At 43.2% G+C, this 18324-nt stretch overlaps 1 protein-coding gene across 2 annotated transcripts in view; it reads left to right on the forward strand.

The window, feature by feature from the left end:
• Nucleotides 1-222: 222 nt before the first annotated feature.
• The window catches only part of DIS3L2 (DIS3 like 3'-5' exoribonuclease 2), a 208549-nt gene continuing 190447 nt past the window's right edge, over nucleotides 223-18324 (forward strand). For both annotated transcript variants that reach the window (XM_080622290.1, XM_080622291.1), the window contains exons 1-2: nucleotides 223-356; nucleotides 2907-3614. In XM_080622290.1, coding sequence (XP_080478416.1) covers nucleotides 2927-3614 — 688 coding nt within the window. In that variant the 5' untranslated portion in view covers nucleotides 223-356; nucleotides 2907-2926. The remainder of the gene's footprint in view (nucleotides 357-2906; nucleotides 3615-18324) is intronic.

Raw genomic sequence — 18324 nt, forward strand, 5'->3', positions numbered from 1 at the left:
CTGGGGCGCTGCCAGTGGGGAGCCCCCTTCTCCGCAGAGGGCGGGCTGGGGCACCCTAACACCGTGCCACCCTCACAAGGCCTTTTCCGATGTGGGTTTCCAGACCCCGGCTGCGCCAGGCACTGCATGCCCGGCACCCCCAGGCTGTCGGCCCGCCCCAGGTCATTAGAGGCCGCCCGGGGCTCCTGCCCCAGCACAGGGGGCGCCCTGCCAGAGTTGAATGGGGAGAGAGCGCTTCGCGCGCGAGGCCTTCTGGGCCGTGCCGCGGCCCGTAGGCCGCCTCCGACCCGGAAGTGGCCTTTGGGGGCCCTGGGACATTTAAACGGCACGGAGCGGCGCGGGGAGCGGCTTGGCCGGTGAGTGCTGCGGCCAGGCGCGGTGCCCCCTTTGCGGGCTGGCACCCGAGTGAGGGGCAGAGGGAGGAGAACAGCTCCTTAGTCGGGCCCGGTGGTGCTGGGGGTCTGTCAAACCCATGGCAGCGCCCGCGCCGTGACGGGGGGCCGGGTCTGGCCGTTCGGTGGCTCGTCCGGGGGGCGCGGGAGTCAGCTCCTGCGTCGGGCCCCGCAGGAGGGCGGCAGTAGCCCTGGCTGCGTCCCTGAGGGGGTCGGAGGGGCTCCGGGCGAGAGCGCTCGCGCCTGGCAGGGGAGGCGGCGGGCGCGGGGCGGCCCCGGGACTGCCTCTGGAGCCTGAAGTCCCGCTTCCGGTCCTGCTCCTCGGGCTTCTCGCTGCTGAGCGCTGGCTGGGGCGCTTGGCTACCCGCGAGCGTTGTGTCTCTGGCGGTGACAGGGGGTGAGGATGGCCGGTGCCGCTCTGCGTAAACAGCTGAGTGGAAATGACGGGCAGCTTTAATTCTGGGCCCAGCTATGCCAGCGTCTTCCCTCAGTGCCTCCTTCTTGGCTTTCACTCGCCCACAGTGCTGTCCCGTCAACGGGAGCCAGGCAGGGCGGATGTACCTTGCACCTAACCTTACACTCACTTCTGCCTTCCCTCTGCTCCCCACTGTTATGAAGCTGTCAAATCCTGGCTGTCCATGGAAGACTAATGATGAAATTGTAATGCATGGGGGCTTGTAAGTCTCTGGTTTTTGTCTGTGCTACAGTTGTCAACTGCTAATGTGATTTAAGTTGTAGAAATTATAGTGTAGGCGAGGTGTGAATGTTTACTCCTTACTTGTAAGTAAAAATGGCAAAGTCCTGTATCCTGGAAGCAGTGTTTGGAGTAGTCCTGCTGGCTTTTATAAATGCTATCTACTTTTATTGAATTGGCAGTGGGAGAAGATGATGTTAAAGCTTACTGTAGAGCTACCCATGTGAGGGCTTTGTAATAGATCTATGGCAGGTCAGTCTATTAGAAAAGTTGTTATTGGCCAGCACCAATGGAAAATCTTAGGAACAAGTATCACAAACCACACAAAGTATTTTTCCTATTATTCAGGGATTTTTAATTTTCGCTTTATATTGTGAAGCCTGTTCACATTCCTGCTCAATTACTTAAGTAAGTCTTGCTGCAACGCAAGTTGTTTCTCTGAAAGGGCCGCAGCAGGCACTCTGGGGAGGAGTTGGTTCTGCAGTCCTTGGTCCCTGCCGGATGGTGCCCTGTTCCCTGGGAGTATGTGCTCAGAAGAGACTGCCTGTGTCCTTATCCTCTGTGCAACTGCAGCAAAAGGGAGAAGGGAGTTGGGAAGGATGATGAGAAATTCCAAGCGTGCTGGGAGTAGGCAAGGGAATGTAAATTTCACTTCTGCTGAGCTTTGTATTCTGTCCTGCCAATATCCCTGTGCTTACAGAATTGAAGAGAAAGGACAGTATCCTTTAGTTTAGCTTTGAGTCCAGTGCCCCTCAGTTCTGGCATAGAAGAAATGCCAGCGAGCCCTGAAGTTCTCAGCATACCAGCTGGGGTGAAAGTCAGCTCTTCTGCTTCAGACATGTCTTGAAGGAAAAAAGAGGCATTTTCATGAAAACCCACAGAAGATAGCATTTGCACTGGGCTCCATTATCAATGTATTTTTACATTCTTCTTTGATATTGCATACATCAAAAATCATTGCTATGTCCTGTCTATACCTATAATTTACCTTAATAGTAGCTGAGGACAACTTACTAGATTGTTTTGCTGCAAAAACTTAAAAGGTAGAGCAGCTGAAAAAGAATTGAAAGATGCTTCATCTACTTAAGTTCCACACTTGTGCAGCAAAGGTAGAGGCATAGTACCATCTACGGAAACTGGCACTGGATGGAGCGGTAAGCCAGTGTATCTCAGCCACTAAGAATTACGAGCTCTTGCAAGGTAGGTACTTGTGCTAGGGAATTTACACTGGGAGTGCATTTAAGGCTAGAAAAACGAGGTGTAATGGTTATTCTTGGTATTTGAAGCAAATGTCCTATATAATCTGGAAGTGTCAGCCACTGTGAGAGGGAGCTGACAGGCAATGCATGCTTTTTACAGCAGTATTGAAACACTTCAGTAAGGATGCAGTTATTTTTGAAGACTCCAGGTTGGACATGACAAGATTTTACTTCTGATAACTGCTAAACTGATGCATCTGATACAATCTGTCAGTCACTGCTGTAATTTACCTGGCTTTTTCAAAGGCAAGGAATTGCAGATTGAAGGAATCCCTTATATTTGGGGTGTCACCCTCAGAACAGGAATTGCTGTTTTGTGTGGCATATGGGCAGGTATGGCTTATGGGCTGTGGTCACTTCTAGGTCACCGACAGGGATTTGGTGCAGGTACATCATGAAGCCCCTACCCCCCAGTGGAGTGACTTACCAACCCAGAATTTTTGTAAAGGTCAATACATTCTTATTTAGTACATTTTTACCTCTTTTGGCGTAATCAATTATTTGACATTTGTTTCAAGAAAATAACCCTTTTTTCCCCTCTGTCTATTTGTAACTCTGAAGTTTGGGCCTTTTACTGCGCTATGGATCAGCTGGGGAATGTGAGAAATACCGCTACTGCCCAAGGTGCCAAGGAGGGATTGAACAAGCCTGCTGCTCCCCAGAAGAACGCTTACACAAGGCTTGTGCAAAAGCACCACAGTGGCCGGTTCCGGTCATATTTGAATCAGATTTCGCAGACGATGCAGCTGGAAGATGACCCCAGCTCAGATCTGGATCCACCCCTCAGGAGATGCCTGGATGGGGATAATCCAGCCAGGAATGGGTTGAATGTGCACAGCTATTCACCAGTCAGAACATCTCACCTGGAACAGAGCATACCTGGAGGATTTGAGGATGATAAACCCCAGATAGCTCAGAACAGATGTCCTCATGAAAAAAATGCCTTTGTTAGTCTAGAAGGAGACTCTGAGATGGAGGATGATTATTGTGTACATCAGCGTGGAGCTGCATGTGACTTGTTAAATATGAGTGATGACCTGGGTGGGAGAGTATCAAACAGCCTGAGACACTGTGCAGCTCTGCTGAAGTCCTCTGGATCTGATGAAAAGGATGAGGAGGACATGTGGAGGAAGAAACATAAGAAACGAGGCAAATATCCTGCCAGCACAGATACAGCATCTGGACACTTGTTGACTGAGCAGTTTAGTGAGGATGTGCTGGCAATAAATGCCAGGAAAAACAGTCACTTGTCTCCAGGTCAAGTCCAAGGTGAGTTCACACTAATGAGTTATTTGGTCTATTTGCTACAATTACTGTGGAATTGAATATGATGTTTTAGTCATGAGTGAGTTAACATGAGCCAGTTCTACTCTGTCCAAGTTAGCCAGTCCTTAGTTACCTGTGGGTGGCTTTGTCCTAGTTTACTTGTAAGCCATCCAGCATGTGCAAATGGCTTCATGTGGAGCCAGCTTGGTGCTGGCAGGGCCTAATCCCCTGGCCTAAGCTCTGTGAATGTGGCTGTGCTTCTTTCAGGATCAGTTCAAGGCTAAGAGAGCCCGGTTTCTGTGGTGTAGAGTCCAAATGAGTAAGACTGCTGGATCAGAGCTGACTCAGGGCAGAATGATGCTTTTCTCTGCATTGCCTCGCTGGATCTGAAGTGCTGGTTTGCCTTTGTGAAGAGTTCAAGTTCATCTAGTACTTATGGGGCTAAGATGCCTGTATAATATCTGATACACAGTGTTCTCCAGTAAATTTTGTTGTTAGTACCAAAGAAACCACATCTTGCCATAGAAATTGAATGTCTCTTAAATGACAAAAAGCCCACTTATGGAGATGAATGATTTAAACAAACACAAACAAAAAACAAAATGCAGTATCAACAAGCAACCAAAGCCAGGAAGTTTAAATTTGATCTCTCAGTTTAATGGGTTAAAACTTCCTCTGACTCTTATTTATGGTGAAATACTTGGATAGGCAGATATTATGAGCTGCTACTGAAGGAAGTCATAAATGTCACTGTATTAAAATCTCTTTAAAAAGTAGAAAAGACATCAATTTCTCAGCTGGATAAGATGGGCATGAGGCCTATCACCACTTTTGGATTGAAAATAAGTAAATGTTAATTAAACCAATCTTATAAAACTATGTCCTGTCTCTTGAGAGTTGCAAGTAATGTGCTTTTTCAGGGTTTGTGATATTTTTGAGCTTGTGACAGTAGATCATGTGCTAAAGTTGGTAAACTTTCATGAGTTCTTGCAAGACAAGATCATAGTTAAAGATTTAACACAAGCAGATTATGCTAAGATTTGTTTATGAGCATGACTTTTTGGGAGGGTTTTTCTCCCCCATGCTTTATTATAAGACTATTTACTATGCTAGCCTGTTACAGACTTTGCTGCCTTTCACCCTGCAGCTTTTGGAAAGTAGGGAAGAGCAGCTAACAGATGGAGAGTCTACAAGGCTTACACTTCGTAGCCATGAAAACAAAAGGTTCCTGCATGGATTTTATCAAAAGCAAGCACCTGCAGTTCCCTACTTGGGAGTGGGGTTGCACAAACCCTTTGAAAAATACTTGTTTGTTTAGTTTAAAGACCTGGAGCAGAAAATGTTGACCCTCATGGTAGACCTCCCAAGTGGAAAACTCACACTTTGGGGAAGACTATTGCAAAATTATTTACTTAACTCTTCCTTTTCTTCCATCTGTGTATCTCCCTCAGCCACCCTCCTGTGTAGCTGAGAGTGGTTTACACCAGAATGCTTGCAGGGATGTAAAAACAGTTTCTTGGGAAGGAAAGAAACAAGAAAAAAATAAAGTCATTTGATTCAGAGAAACATCTCTTCTGCTATTCAGTTTGCGTATATTTTAGCAGTCTTGTTAAGTGAAATGAGGATTTTACAGTATGCAAGTGCTTAGGTATAAGAACTCACACATCACAGGAAGCCAGGACACAGCACCAGATTAATATTTTCTCATTTCAAAGCTTGTCTTTCTGTCTTGATGCTGATATAAGTCATATTACTTTTCATAGGCAAGTGCCTGGTTTGATTGGTTTAAATCAAGGCTTATGAAACTGTGATGGCAAGAATTGCTTCTGTCATAGCAGTGAGGCATATCATCTTTTCAGTAATGACATTTCCTTACAAATTAACTCTCTTCAGCTTGTTGTAGGCTTTTCAGAAGGCTCTTTGAGCTAATCTTAAAGCCAGGCATGCCTCTTTATATTGCTTCATTTCATTGTCCACTTCTTAACAGCTCTTCAGCTCAGGCTTAGCTGATGTCAGGTTTGCAATGACTCTAAAACTGACAGTACTAAAATTGAAGGCAATCAGGGAGGTCTGAGAAAACCCTTTGAGTGCCCTAGGGCAGGCTGTGGGCAGAGAGGGGTTAATCCTTGTTAATGTTCTTCCAGTGATGCAGCAGCTCCTGTAGCCTTGGGGGAAAGCAAGGTGGTTTTTGGAGCCCCAGGCAGGTGTCACTGAGCCCTGGAGCTCACTATTTATGTTTTGCTGTTCCTGAGAAGCACTGGAGATTGCCTTTGTCATTCTGTACTGTAAGGTCCCAAGATGAGGCTTGGGGGATAGGAGTAATTCCATAGCAGATAATTTGGAGACTGACCTTGGCAATCTCTTCTGCTATTCCCTATAGTAACTGCTTTTCCTAAGTATGGGAATCTTTGCAGTTAAGAGAGTTGAGTTTGAAGAAAACTCTGTTGTCCCTTGTCTGAAGCATGTGACTTAGTCATGAAACTGCAGGTTGAATTCACTCTACGGTATCAGCACTCCTGGATTTGTGAAGATGAAGCTGCATATAGACTCATTCCACAGATTGTTGTTCCTTTTTGTGCAGCTAGAATGTCTGCCATAAAGCCTCCTGTTCTGAAGTTTCTTCTCAAACAAATCTCAATAAAACAGAAAATAATTCTAAAATGCCACTTTAAATCGTGATGCTTATAGTTTTTCTTCTAACACAATTTTCCTGCTGGCATTTCCCCCTAAATCTCCAATCCTCTAAGTTCTTTGGGTGCTAAAATTTGGTTAAATTTAGTTAACAGCCTCCCATGAAGTCCCTGGGTTATTTTCTGGGTTTGATCAAAGACTGTAAAGGTTTTCCCACTTAAATCCAGAGTTAGTAATCAAAATCTCTTTTCAGACTTGACTGAAGTTTCTGTAATAGAAGGACTTAAATCCTCTTTTGCTTGGAGGCAGAAATACTGACTTTCTGTGGCATCTGTCAGTCAGATGTCTACATGCTAGTAGTTGAGATTTGCATGGCTGCTAAGTGGAACTTCAATATCTGTTATGCTTTGCTTTATCAGTAAGTAGTTTAGACCAACCTGTGTGTTTTATTTGGAACAGCAAGGTTTCAGTTGCGTTTTGAGTACATGCACTTCATAGCCTGTTTTTGAGGGAGTGTTGCTGTTTGATGGCACATTCTTGTTTGATGGAAAGCCTTAAAACCAGACATCTGCAGAAGAGAACTGTCCTCCAAACAGTTCTGCATGTGGAGTGCAGCACACTCTTGGGAACACCATCTCCCAGACATACTTGATTTCAGAGGATCTTTGGAGCTAGAGTACTTGGGAGTGAGAGGTGGCCTTATTGATGCTGAAAGCTTGGGTGGAGCAGGATGCTCTTGAAGGCTGGTTGCTTTGAAACAGGTTTAGATTTGTGCAGGGCTGGTTACATGATCTCTGTACCTGAAGACACCTTCCTTGGGAAGAATAACACCACCAGCTTTGCTAGGTAGCATCCAGAGGCTCCTCTTACTAAAAGCTTCATGGGTTTATGATGTATTGGAAATATCTTGCCCATCAGTCAGGGTCAGCATGCCCCGTGAGTGGAAACAGACAATTCCTGGGTAACAAATACCTTTTCTGAAATGGTGTAAGATTTCCATGGCCCTTTCTGATTTATCATCTCTGTCTGACACTTGGCATTTATTTGCCCAGCCTGTGGTACTTAACCGACTTGGGCAGCTTCCATGGAGGAGTGTCGCTGGCAAGCAGGCTGGTGTTTAGTATCGTAGCTTTAAAAACAATTGTTGCTGTTGGATGGTGGTGTTGTGCTTGTAGCTGCAAGGCTGGCATTTAAAAGGTTCAGCATAGGCAAAGGAACTATCCTGGAATGGTTTTCTTTCATGTTTAATGGGCACAGCTGGTCAAGAAATACAAGCCTTAACAAGATGGCAACATCTTAGGGGTTTTGTTTTTCCATAGTACACTGCACTAAATTTTGTATTTGTCATTGTTTCTTTGGGGAAACTTTGGAAGAACCACCACAGCTTCTGCTTTTCTCTTCAGTAAGGCGAATGTAAGATAATTCTTACATTTAGTAGTGTAAGATAATTCAATGTAAGATAATTCTTGTTTTTAGCAGTGAGTCTTTCAGTTCTTGTCAGGTGAAATTCAGTACTTAAGAATGCTGTTATCTCCCTATTTGGCACCATTAAATATAAGCTAGTGATCTAAGTAAAGGCCACAGAATCAGCTCAACAAATGGAGAATGTGGTTGCTGTGGAAATCTTTAAAATGTAGCTGATCCTGCCAGGTCCAATGTAGCATTCCTTAGATGACATTAATCGTAGTAATAAGATATGGGAGAGGAGGGAAAACTGGATTTACTGTATGGCCCTATCTAAGAAACACATGAAAAATAGAATGGTGTTTTTTTTTTTTTTTTTTAATGGTTTAGCAACGTCATCACAAACATAAATTTCTTTCTTGCTTCTGATAGAAAAAAAAATGTTGCATTCCTTATTCTTGTGCAACTAATGTTTTTGGCTAACATCAGCTATAGTATGTGAATTAATATCTGAGGTACCCTCTCTTGGGGAGATGAGATCCTCTCCTTGCAGGGACTGTTTTTGTGTGTGTTCTAATAACTGTCTTCCATGCCCTTTACCAGAGTCCTGAGCACATCATGCTGCAGTGGGACTGAGTTCTGCATCAGGAACCCTTGCATTTGGCAGCAAAGCTTTCACCTCTGTGATTTCATTCACTTACTAGTACTCATGTGAAAATGTTCATCAGTGGGAACACATGTTGCTGTTAACATGCTATTTATTTATTTTTTTTAAACTATGTCTTTTCTCTTTAGCCACCATTATGTAGCTCAGATAACTATGCCTGCCAGTGTGGTGCTGGTCCTAGGAATATAATATCTTAAAGAACAGAATTAATTTAAGTAGCTTTTAATCTTCTCTTCAACATAACTTGTCATCAGTTTACGCAACAAAGGTCCTGTTGAGATCCCTCAGTGTCAGTTTCTTATGAGATTAGGAGTTTAATGATAAAGGTGCGAGTATGGATGCCAGTCTGTTAGTATAATAAAATCGCAGCGTATGTGTAATGGTGTAAAAGCTGTTTAGCCAAACTAATTAAATGCAGCAATAAATTGAGACTTGTTACTGACAGATGTCTGTTTCTTGCAGTGTCATTTTCTGACTCTGCTGTTTAATACTTCTGTCAATCATCAGGAAGAAAACATACAAGTAGGATTGAAAGTTTTTTTTGGCAACTTGGAGACTGCAGAGAGTATTGAATAATGGAGACAGTTGCTGGCAGCTATCTGGATCACTTGGTGGACAGGGAGCAGGCAAAACAAAATCCATTAGTGGGCCAGCATAGAACCATGCTAGTAGTGAGGAGGAGACCAGCGTGGGAAGCATCAGCTTGGAAAAAAGTTTTACACTTCTGATGGATTAATTAACTGAACATCCCCTTCCTATGCAATGTAGCCAAAAGGGTAATGTGTGAGCACGGGAACTGGAAGATGGAGTATGGACTGCATGTGTCTTTGGCATGTCAGCAGCAGCTTATGGAGTGTTGTATCCTGTGGTGATGCCCTCTGTTCGGAGTGGATAGTGTTAAATTGGTGAATACTCAGAGGATAGCCACAAGGAGGATGAAAACACTGGGTTCACAGAGAATGATTTGAGGAACCTTGCTTTACTTATCAAAGAGATGCTTGGGGGAAGGGAGCTTTCAGTAAATTACCTACATGGGGAACAGATGTTCAATAATAGGCTACTCAGTTGAACAGATTATGGTATAGTGCATTTGAGGCTAAACAAATCCAGGCTTGAAATACAGAACAATTTAGTAATGAGGGTGAATGACCATTGGAACAGTTTTACTAAGGCTTGTGGTGTGTGGGTTGTCACTGACAGATTTAGAGGCCCTTATAACAAATTCTACCCTTGGAATATGCTGTACTTCTAACAGGATTTGATTTGTAAAAGCCTTCAGTCTTCTGCAGTCCACAAGGTCAGGCAGCCCACATGCCCTGATCAGGTCTGGCCTGTTGTTCACATAATCTCTCAAGTGTCTCCTTTGCCATGGGTACCCAGGTAGGTAGGACAGGCACTTTACAGCTAGCTTCAGTGGCTAATGGGGATTCCTCTCCAGGCTGTGGCTGCTGCAGGGCTTTCACCGCTGCCTTGCTTTTCAGCCTCTGCTTCTGCCTCTCCTGTCCTATGGAGAGCGCACCAACACCCCTGGAGTGCTTGTGTCCGTCTCTTGTGTTCCCACCTCAAGCACCTTGCTAACTAGTGCCATGAAGTGATACGGGGTGCATGTCCCTAACTCCCTCTTGTGGGGAAATCCAACCTATGGAGAGTTGAAACTTGGCTGGGACAGGATGGAAAACAAAATGTTGGGATCTGTTGCAGAAAATAAGTTTTTCTGTGACAAAAATAAAAATTTCCAGGGTGCTGAAGGAAAATGTCAGCACTAGCAGCTGCAGCCCACAGATGTGTGGGGTAAGTAATGACTTGTAGAATATTTCAGGAGCTCTACAGATACAAGCCTGCAGCAATAATGTGGTTTTGTTCAATTTGTATGTTTTTGGGCATTTTTCCTCCACAGTACTAAGCGTTCTGAATAAAGTACCTGCTACACTGAGTAGGCAGTGTGGGGAATGGTTCATGAGCAAGTTGTCTTATTCTGCAGCACATGGGGTAACCTCAGGGTATGTATGAATCTGAAAGCAGTTCTTTCATTTCTTCAGCTATTAATGTCTTCGATACATTAGCACCTCCTATCAGGTATTTTGCCTTTCAAAGCCTCTTGAGTTCTTCTGATCTTTGAGCAGCTTGCTTCCCTCAAACTACTGAAGCCCAGAGAAATCAGAGAGAACTTCCCCAGTATTATGTTTTTAAGGTGTTTTTCTTGAAGTCTTGAAGAAGCCTTTCCACAGTGTAGTTACTAGATAAAACAAAAAGCAAAAGGTATTGTGGAGGATGCTTTGGGATGATGTTAAGGACGAGAGGGCAGTTGAAGCAGCCCTGACCCACATCCCCAAGGCAGGAGTGGAAGCCTGGAGGGGTGCAGTCACCAGGCGGAGTAGGTAGTTAGGAGGTCATGAGCAGGGTGGAGCAGGTTCACAGAGAGTCCTGAAAATCAGAAGAGCTGTATCCCCTCCCTGACAACGCCACTGTGCTGCTGCACGCAGCTGGAGCACAGTAACTGTTTTGATAAACTTTTAGTCTATTGCTACTAAGTGAGTTTTATCACCAACCCTTAGTTCAGAGCTTGGAATGGTATCTTTGGCTTTTGCACTCATGTAGTATTCCTACAACACAAACCCTGCTGAGGAATTGAATAAAACTGCAATTACTGTCTGAATTACTGAAGTCAAAACCATGTAAGCATGAGGATGCTTGGAAGTGTTTTTGAAGCGGAAGCATAGTGTCGTGGGCACATGATCTTGGTGGTCGGGAGCAGTTTCCACAGCATTGTTTTGTGCAGCAGAAAGAATCCATTTTGCATTTTTCTTCATTTCAGTTTTTCAAAGCATAGTCCCTTTCAGAAAGCCAAAGTCAGCAAAACCTTTTCATTTTCCCTAGTTCCCTATTGCAATCTAGGGGCATGCAGCACTAGAGTTTTAAATAATTATATTCAGCTTAAAGTAAAAGAGCAGTGGCAACATGTATTTTCCACTTAATTTTCATGGGTCTGGAAATGAAGTCTCTACTCCTGAGACGTCCCTGAGTATCCATGGACATGCCACTTTTTTTGCTGCCTCCATCCCTAAGTAGGAATGTTTCTTCCTCAGCGGCTTGTTGTAAGAATAGTGAAGGTCTGAATCTTTTATAATCAGTGCAGTGGCATGGTCACCTCCAAAAGCAGCTCATGGCCCTATGAACTCATTCATAAACCGTAAGAGCCTGTATTTCCCCATCTGGGAGTCACCACTGGCGGGGCAGGCTGTCTTCCCACAGGCAGCTTGTTCCCCATTGATGCAAGGATTCCCTGTGTGTTTTCTTTTTTTTTTCTTGGACATTCAACTCTCTGTGCAGGTTTTGGCAGACTTTCTGCCAAAAATGTTTAGAGAATCACCGTCCTCAAAGAGGCAGAGTGAGAGAGCTGCAGTTTTGTTCCTGGGTGCACAAATGGCTCCCAGCTAGGCTGTGTCCTGGTACACAAACATGGTTGTGCAGGTAGATAAACTGCTGGCTGGCACAGAGGGAGTTGTGTTAAGTTGAACAGGGCTGTTGGTAACTGGTTGGGCTGTTGCTGGAAGGACTGGTTGCTTGGAATCACTCCTGAAATCCCATTTAAGAGCTGTGTAGACAGGCCTTCATTTTTAGGGTCTGTCTCCTTATGTTACATTGATTTGTCTTGATGGTGGAAAGTTACAGCTCAGATTTATGCTGAGGCTGGGCCCTGGTGGCCCATGAAATGGGTCAGTTAGTGGACACTGGTGGGCATGGGAGCTAGTTCTGGCAGCTGGGTTTCAATATATCATCCACTCACTTCAGGACATTTTGGCTGAGCCCCTGCATGTAAATGTAGGTCTGCGTTGTTTCTCTTCTTTGAATGACTGTTTAATTAACTTTAAACTTAATTATGCAGTCTACCATCTGTGTAAATCCCTACAGTGCTGTCACATCGCCATCCTTTTTCACTTCCGCCAAGACATTCCCTTTCGCGGAAGTTTGCCCTACTTTTAAATCCTGAAGATTCAGGTCATTCATATCCTTGGTTGTTTTTGAGAAGGACCTACAGCAACATTGTAGGAACTCCCTTTGGCTCTGTGGTCAGGCTTGGACTAAGCACAGGAGTGTGCTGCAGAACCTCCAGTTTGGTTTACATTTCATCAGAGAAGAAAGATCCTTTTTTTAATAGCTTGTGATAAGGAGAATGTGCTGTCAGACTTTCTCTTAGACCATAGATTGAGCATCTGAAATGCTGCCTTCCAGGTTTATCTCCTGAAAGTCTCTTTGCTGCAATGAAACCTCACTGAACTGATAGCGTATCTCAAAAGTCTTGCCTTTCCACTCCTACATCTCTAATGAATTCTTTCCTATGACATCCTCATTTCTCTCTATTGCTTTGTCTTTAATCTTGAGCCATCTACTTTATTTAACCTCTTTGCTTCAAGATACTGTAAAATGCATGGTGGTGGTTCTGTTCCAAGGCTATTGGAGAACTCTGAATTCATGTAATTCCTGTTGAGAGCAATGTTGAAACATGGCTGTTCCTAGCACAGGCTAGAGTGGAGCTCGGCTCACAGGGAGTCTGATGGATGGATTTTGGTCTGGTTTTGTATTATTTGGGCTCTAGCACAGAGTTTTGCTTGAGATATCTTCCAAGGAGTGTCTTTTTTCTTCGTGGTACAGAACTCTTTCCCGGAGCAGCTATACCAACAGCTGTCATTGTTTTTCCTTTTAAAACAAAATAGAACAAAAAAGTATTTGGCTGTTACTGCTAGAGAGAGACATTTAATCTCTTAAATCTGCAAAATATTTTGCAAAACAGAAATATATAGTTACTTCTGGCCTGTCTGTGACCAGCATTTTTGTTGACATAACTTGCATTTGAGATCACTTCAGTGGTGTTTGTTGGTTTTGCCTGGGTTTTTTGCCTGTGTGTGGTAATTTGATCCCAGATATTGTAGTAGTCATTTAAGTGCTTGGAGTTTGTGACTAAGTAATTTATATAATATGGCGTATATGAGATGTCACTGGTGCATTAGAAATTAAAAGCAAACTAACAAACATTTTTTGGCTGTTAAAATTTGAGAGGGAATTATTTTAGAGGCTTTAAGCAGCAGAAAATATCAAATAGTGTTTAAATGGCTGTCTAAGCATATGAAAGGAGAAGACATGGGGATCCTAGCAAAACCACCCTGATGTTAATGCAGTTTGTACTGGCAAAGCATGCTTTTGCTAATAGAGTTTATTTGACTTTGGAGAATGAAAGGACTAGTTGCCTGGTACAGCAGTGTTAAGACTAGGTCTGTGCCTGTCCAGAGCTACCAGGCAGGAAATGCATCCCCCCAAACTATCAAAGCTGGCAGAGTTATATTCACAAAAGTACCTGGGATGGGTTTTTCAGGGGCTATGTAGGATTTGGGATTTTTTGGGTCCCAGATATCTTTCTAGAACAGGGCAATTTCCGTTGGCTGAACACTTGTACTGAGGCTATTAACAAACTGTCTTACACATCAGCATCTACGGTGGCTCATAATGTTATAGACAGGACTGCCTGGCAGGTTGTGGAGAGTATTCATTTGCCAGAAGACCAAATTTGATGTTTTCTAGAATTTGCTTTGCCATCTGGGCCAAGGGCCAACTTGAACTTGTAGATCTGTGAGGTGATGCCTTGGGCTGCCATGTGGTTGACTCTAATTCATTAAGTCTCTAGTAAGGATAAGCAGGAGCATGCTTTACTTAGCTTTCTTGCTGTGCTTAACCCAGTCTGACTTAAATGGGAGTGTTGGACTAAGCAGGGTCTAGCATCTGAGTAGTTCTTGTTGCCTTTAGTTGGTTAATTCCTGCCTTTGGAGATAAGGCAGTGTTGGGTCACCATTCGTTTAGTAGCTGCCATGCCTTCTAGCTCATGGGTGTATCCTTACAATGTTTTACTAAGTGCATAGATAGGTTGTCTTGAAGAATTAAATGTCAGGGAACTTCTTGGAAAGTCTGAAGGAAATTGTTTTAAGTCATTGAAATGTGTCAGCAATGAAATTAAACATTGTAGAAATATGGACAAATATTTAGTAACCATGTGTTGTGAGTGTCTCATTAACTGATAACAAATAGAAATCCTATCACATGTTATCAGTTCTGGAGATATGCTTCTCTTTATTCTCACATTTATGTTAACTGTAAAGCAGGGTTATTTGAAAGATTCCTTTGCATATCTAGATCATGATCTAATGCTGGGAATCAATGGAAAATCCTCTTTGCAATAGCAGAGTTAGCAGAGGTGTTGATGCCATCGTAGTCTGATAAAGGTAAGTAGTAGATGAAAGTATTTTGTGTTGGAAAAGTTTGTAACAATATTGTTCTGTCCAGTGCTTTCAACATAATTCCTTTTTCATTTTTACACTTAGAAGGAATCATTACATGTCATAATGGCTGTCAGTGCAGAGTCCTAAACCTGTAGAGGTGTTACCTGCACAGTTGTGATGTTCTCGGAGTACTGCACACCATGGGGAGCTGGATTAAACATAAATAATGTACATGGTAACAAAACTGGACGTTTAATCAGAATTAAAATGCCTAGTAACAAGGTAGGCGCCATTTAACAGGAAAGGGGAAAGCTATACCAAGATATCTGTATCTTGGAATTCACTTAGATCTCTCAAGTAAAACTAGTTCTTGCTGGATCCTGGATTGGAGGTATCCAAGGAGTCATGGATGTGCTGATGAAAGTTCAGTGAGGAATACTTTCTTTCTGTGCTAGTAGTAATCAAATAGTTTGTCAGGTCTTAGAGGGCAGTTGGAAATGTTTTATTTTTGGTAAATAAAATTGAGAGTCTTGGTTCTTCCGTGTGTAAAGCAATATGCAAGTTTTAATGTAAAATTAAAGACTTTCTGGCCTTGCTAACTTCATTTTTAGTTGAACATTTTAGTTGATTTAGTTGGCCATCTAGTTGATCAACTGACTAATAGATGTAAATTTAATTAAATGCAGTACTTCTCAAAACCTGAACTATAGAGTGATTTTGTATAAAGTATGTCAAAATAAGCTGATTTAAAACATCCAGCCTCCTCTCTTACTGTAAGGCAGATCAATTATTCTGGGAAACTGCCTGCATGCATTTTTTTTTTTTTTCCCCTCAAAGTAAGAAAAGATTAATAGGTACTTAGGTTTAAAGATCAAAATGTGCCATTGCGTGATGTCACTGTTGTTGTGACAGTGATGAAGTGTGATGGTTTGGATTCTCGATGAAGTTCCAGTGCTGTCCCTTCAGCAGAGCTCAACCAGCCGCTGCTGCCTGTGTGTTGGTTGCTGGACTTTCTGGGTTGGAGCCAGCCTCCAGCGCCATCCTTTCTACTCCTTTTCCTGGAACCCATGTTGAGAGTAAAAGGAGGTGCTGATTGTGGACTGTTCTGAAAGCCCACAAATGCTACCTACTTTTCATTTCTCTAGCTGTGGAGGTGGGAGTTGTGTGTTTCTACTTCCCACAAGTGCTTCCCCTTAGCTAATTTGAAGGGGTTCCCTGCTCTGTGTGTGGAATTGCTGGCGCTGTTTGGATGTCTCCTTGCCTGATACAGTGTTGGGATTGTTTAAACCCACATCTCCCTCCAGAAGACTTCAAGTAACGAACAGTCACCTTTCCTCAAATTGTTACTTCTGTATTATTTTCCATTGGAAATGACAGAACATCTAGGAATCCCAGACAAGTGATGGCTGCATCCATGGAGGTCAGCTCTACATCATCTTCCAATACCTAAAGGGGCTGACAAGAAATCTGGAGAGGGACGTTTTACAAGATCCTGTAGGGACAGGACAAGGGGGAATGGCATTGAACTGAAAGATGGGAGATTTAGGTTAGATATCAGGAAGTTCTTCCCTTTGAGGGTGGTGAGACACTGGCACAGGTTGCCCAGAGAAGCTGTGGCTGCCCCATCCCTGGCAGTGTTCAAAGCCAGGTTGGACAGGGCTTTGAGCAACCTGGTCTAGTGGAAGGTGTCCCTGCCCGTGTCAGGGGGATTAGAACTGTGTTATCCTTAAGGTCCCTTCCAACCCAAACCATTCTATGGTTCTATGATCTGTGCCGCCAGATAAACATACCCAAACAAGTTCATTTGCTATGTGTTGTGAATACTTACGTAAATTGCTCTGCATTCAAGCTTGGATGGTTCTGCATATGCACATGTGCTTGGTGGATTGTGGTTGCTTCAGGCCCCTTCTTAAGATGCATCAACCACCCTCAGCTCTCTGTCACTGCACTTTAGTCTTCCTTCTGTTGAAGTTATTTTTTTTATTATATTAATTTGCTTAATGTATTTAGTCATTGATTATTTTAGTGCTTAGAATGTACTTTGTGCTTCTTTTTACCCTAAGAGATTTTGCTGTATCTTACAAATAACATGAGTGCAATACCACAAGAGAAGTAAGACTTCTGACATACCTGTTGCTGGAAGACAGTTTAACTAAGTTTGTGATAGCAGTTATTTCAGAAAGGATAGTCTGAATAGATCCTATGTTGTCTATAGAGTTGTAGAGTAGTCAAGTTAACAGTTTGCTTTTTGGAATGATGTCTGTTTTATCCAGTAGAATATTAATGCTGGGCAGCAGACAGGAGGAAAGCTCATCATGAGAACTATTTCTATACATATTTCTAACTTCCAGTTTTAAGAGACAGGTGCATTACAGAAGCAAATACTGAATCTAGTTGAAACAGATGGCAACCTCTAGTTAGCTATTTTTCTTTTAAAAGGAGAGACACAAGAAATTACAGTCATGCAGAACTTGATGTGTTCCGGTTGAATGCTAATTGTGACAGTTGTCTGTGGCTTTGTAACAGGGGTGGTTTTGTTTAGCCATAAATGCCATGGCCAGCGGGGTCAAATACTTATCCAAAGTGGCTGTGTGTAAAGTGGCTTGCAAGCCAGCTATGTCGAAGCAGAGTTTGTTCATTTGAGTAATTTTTTTCTTTGACTTTGTCTGAATCTGAGCTGATGAAAAATCCCACCAAAGAGCAAGCCAAAGGCTTAAGTGTTGGAAATGAGCAAGTACCTCTCTGCGTGTCTACCTTTCGGCATGGAAAGGTGCTTCTCCACCCTTTGCTGTTACTGTGCATTATTTTTGGCAGCAGTGCCCCTGAAGTTTCTGAACTGATGGCCATGGCAAGTGCTGGGGCAGCGCTGCTCTGCAGTGCCTAATTCTGGCTCTCACCTCACTTCCCTCACTAAACTTTTTTTTTTTCTTTTCTGCATTTTAGTTTTTGGCTCTTTTTTTTTTTTTTTTCCCCAGCTCCTTCTTAATTACATGTTGATTTAGCTTCCTTTTTATCCTAAGTTCTTTAATTTGTAGTATTTTCTGTGACTCGCTGTCATAGAAACAAGGGCTTTAGAAGACCTTACGAGCTCATGTAATCCATTTCACTACCTCAAGGAAAAAACTACTCTTTTTAGACCAACTCTGGCAGATATCCGTCTCACCTATTTTTAAGAACCTCCAGCGAAGCGGATTGCGTGACCTCTCTGGGTGATCAACCGAGTGCCTTGCTTTTTTAATAATATTCCTAAGATCCTGACTGTTGCAGTTTAAGTGAGATTCCTTCACCAGAATGTCTCTGAAAACTGTGTTGCCAGTTCAAAGCTATTCTGCTCATATCTCTCTAGACCTTTTACTTTTGGTGTCTGTTTTTGAACTTACTCTCTTGACTCTTAGGGCATTTGCAGATCAGTTAATTTTAGTGCCATCTCGTCTTGTGGTCCCTGCAGGTAGTAATGCCTTGTTTGCATTGGCTGAACACTAAATGTGTAGTTGCGCTGTTGACATGTTAACAGCTGCAACTTCCCTCGGACAGTCTCCTCCCTGAAAGCATGTGCAGATTATAAAAAGCTTGATCATATAGAAAGAGCCTGAACTACATTGCCCTTATCATCACTGAACACAGAGACTGCCTCTTCATTTCAGTGTCCTGTTTGGAGACACTCCTTGTGGCCTTTAATCTCTTCCTTGGCTGGTCTGAACTGGCACCTTGACTTGTCCCTCTGCCTGTCCTGGTGTATCCT

Source organism: Psittacula echo (genome assembly GCF_963264785.1).
Source record: "Psittacula echo genome assembly, chromosome: 7".
Taxonomy (NCBI): domain Eukaryota; kingdom Metazoa; phylum Chordata; class Aves; order Psittaciformes; family Psittacidae; genus Psittacula; species Psittacula echo.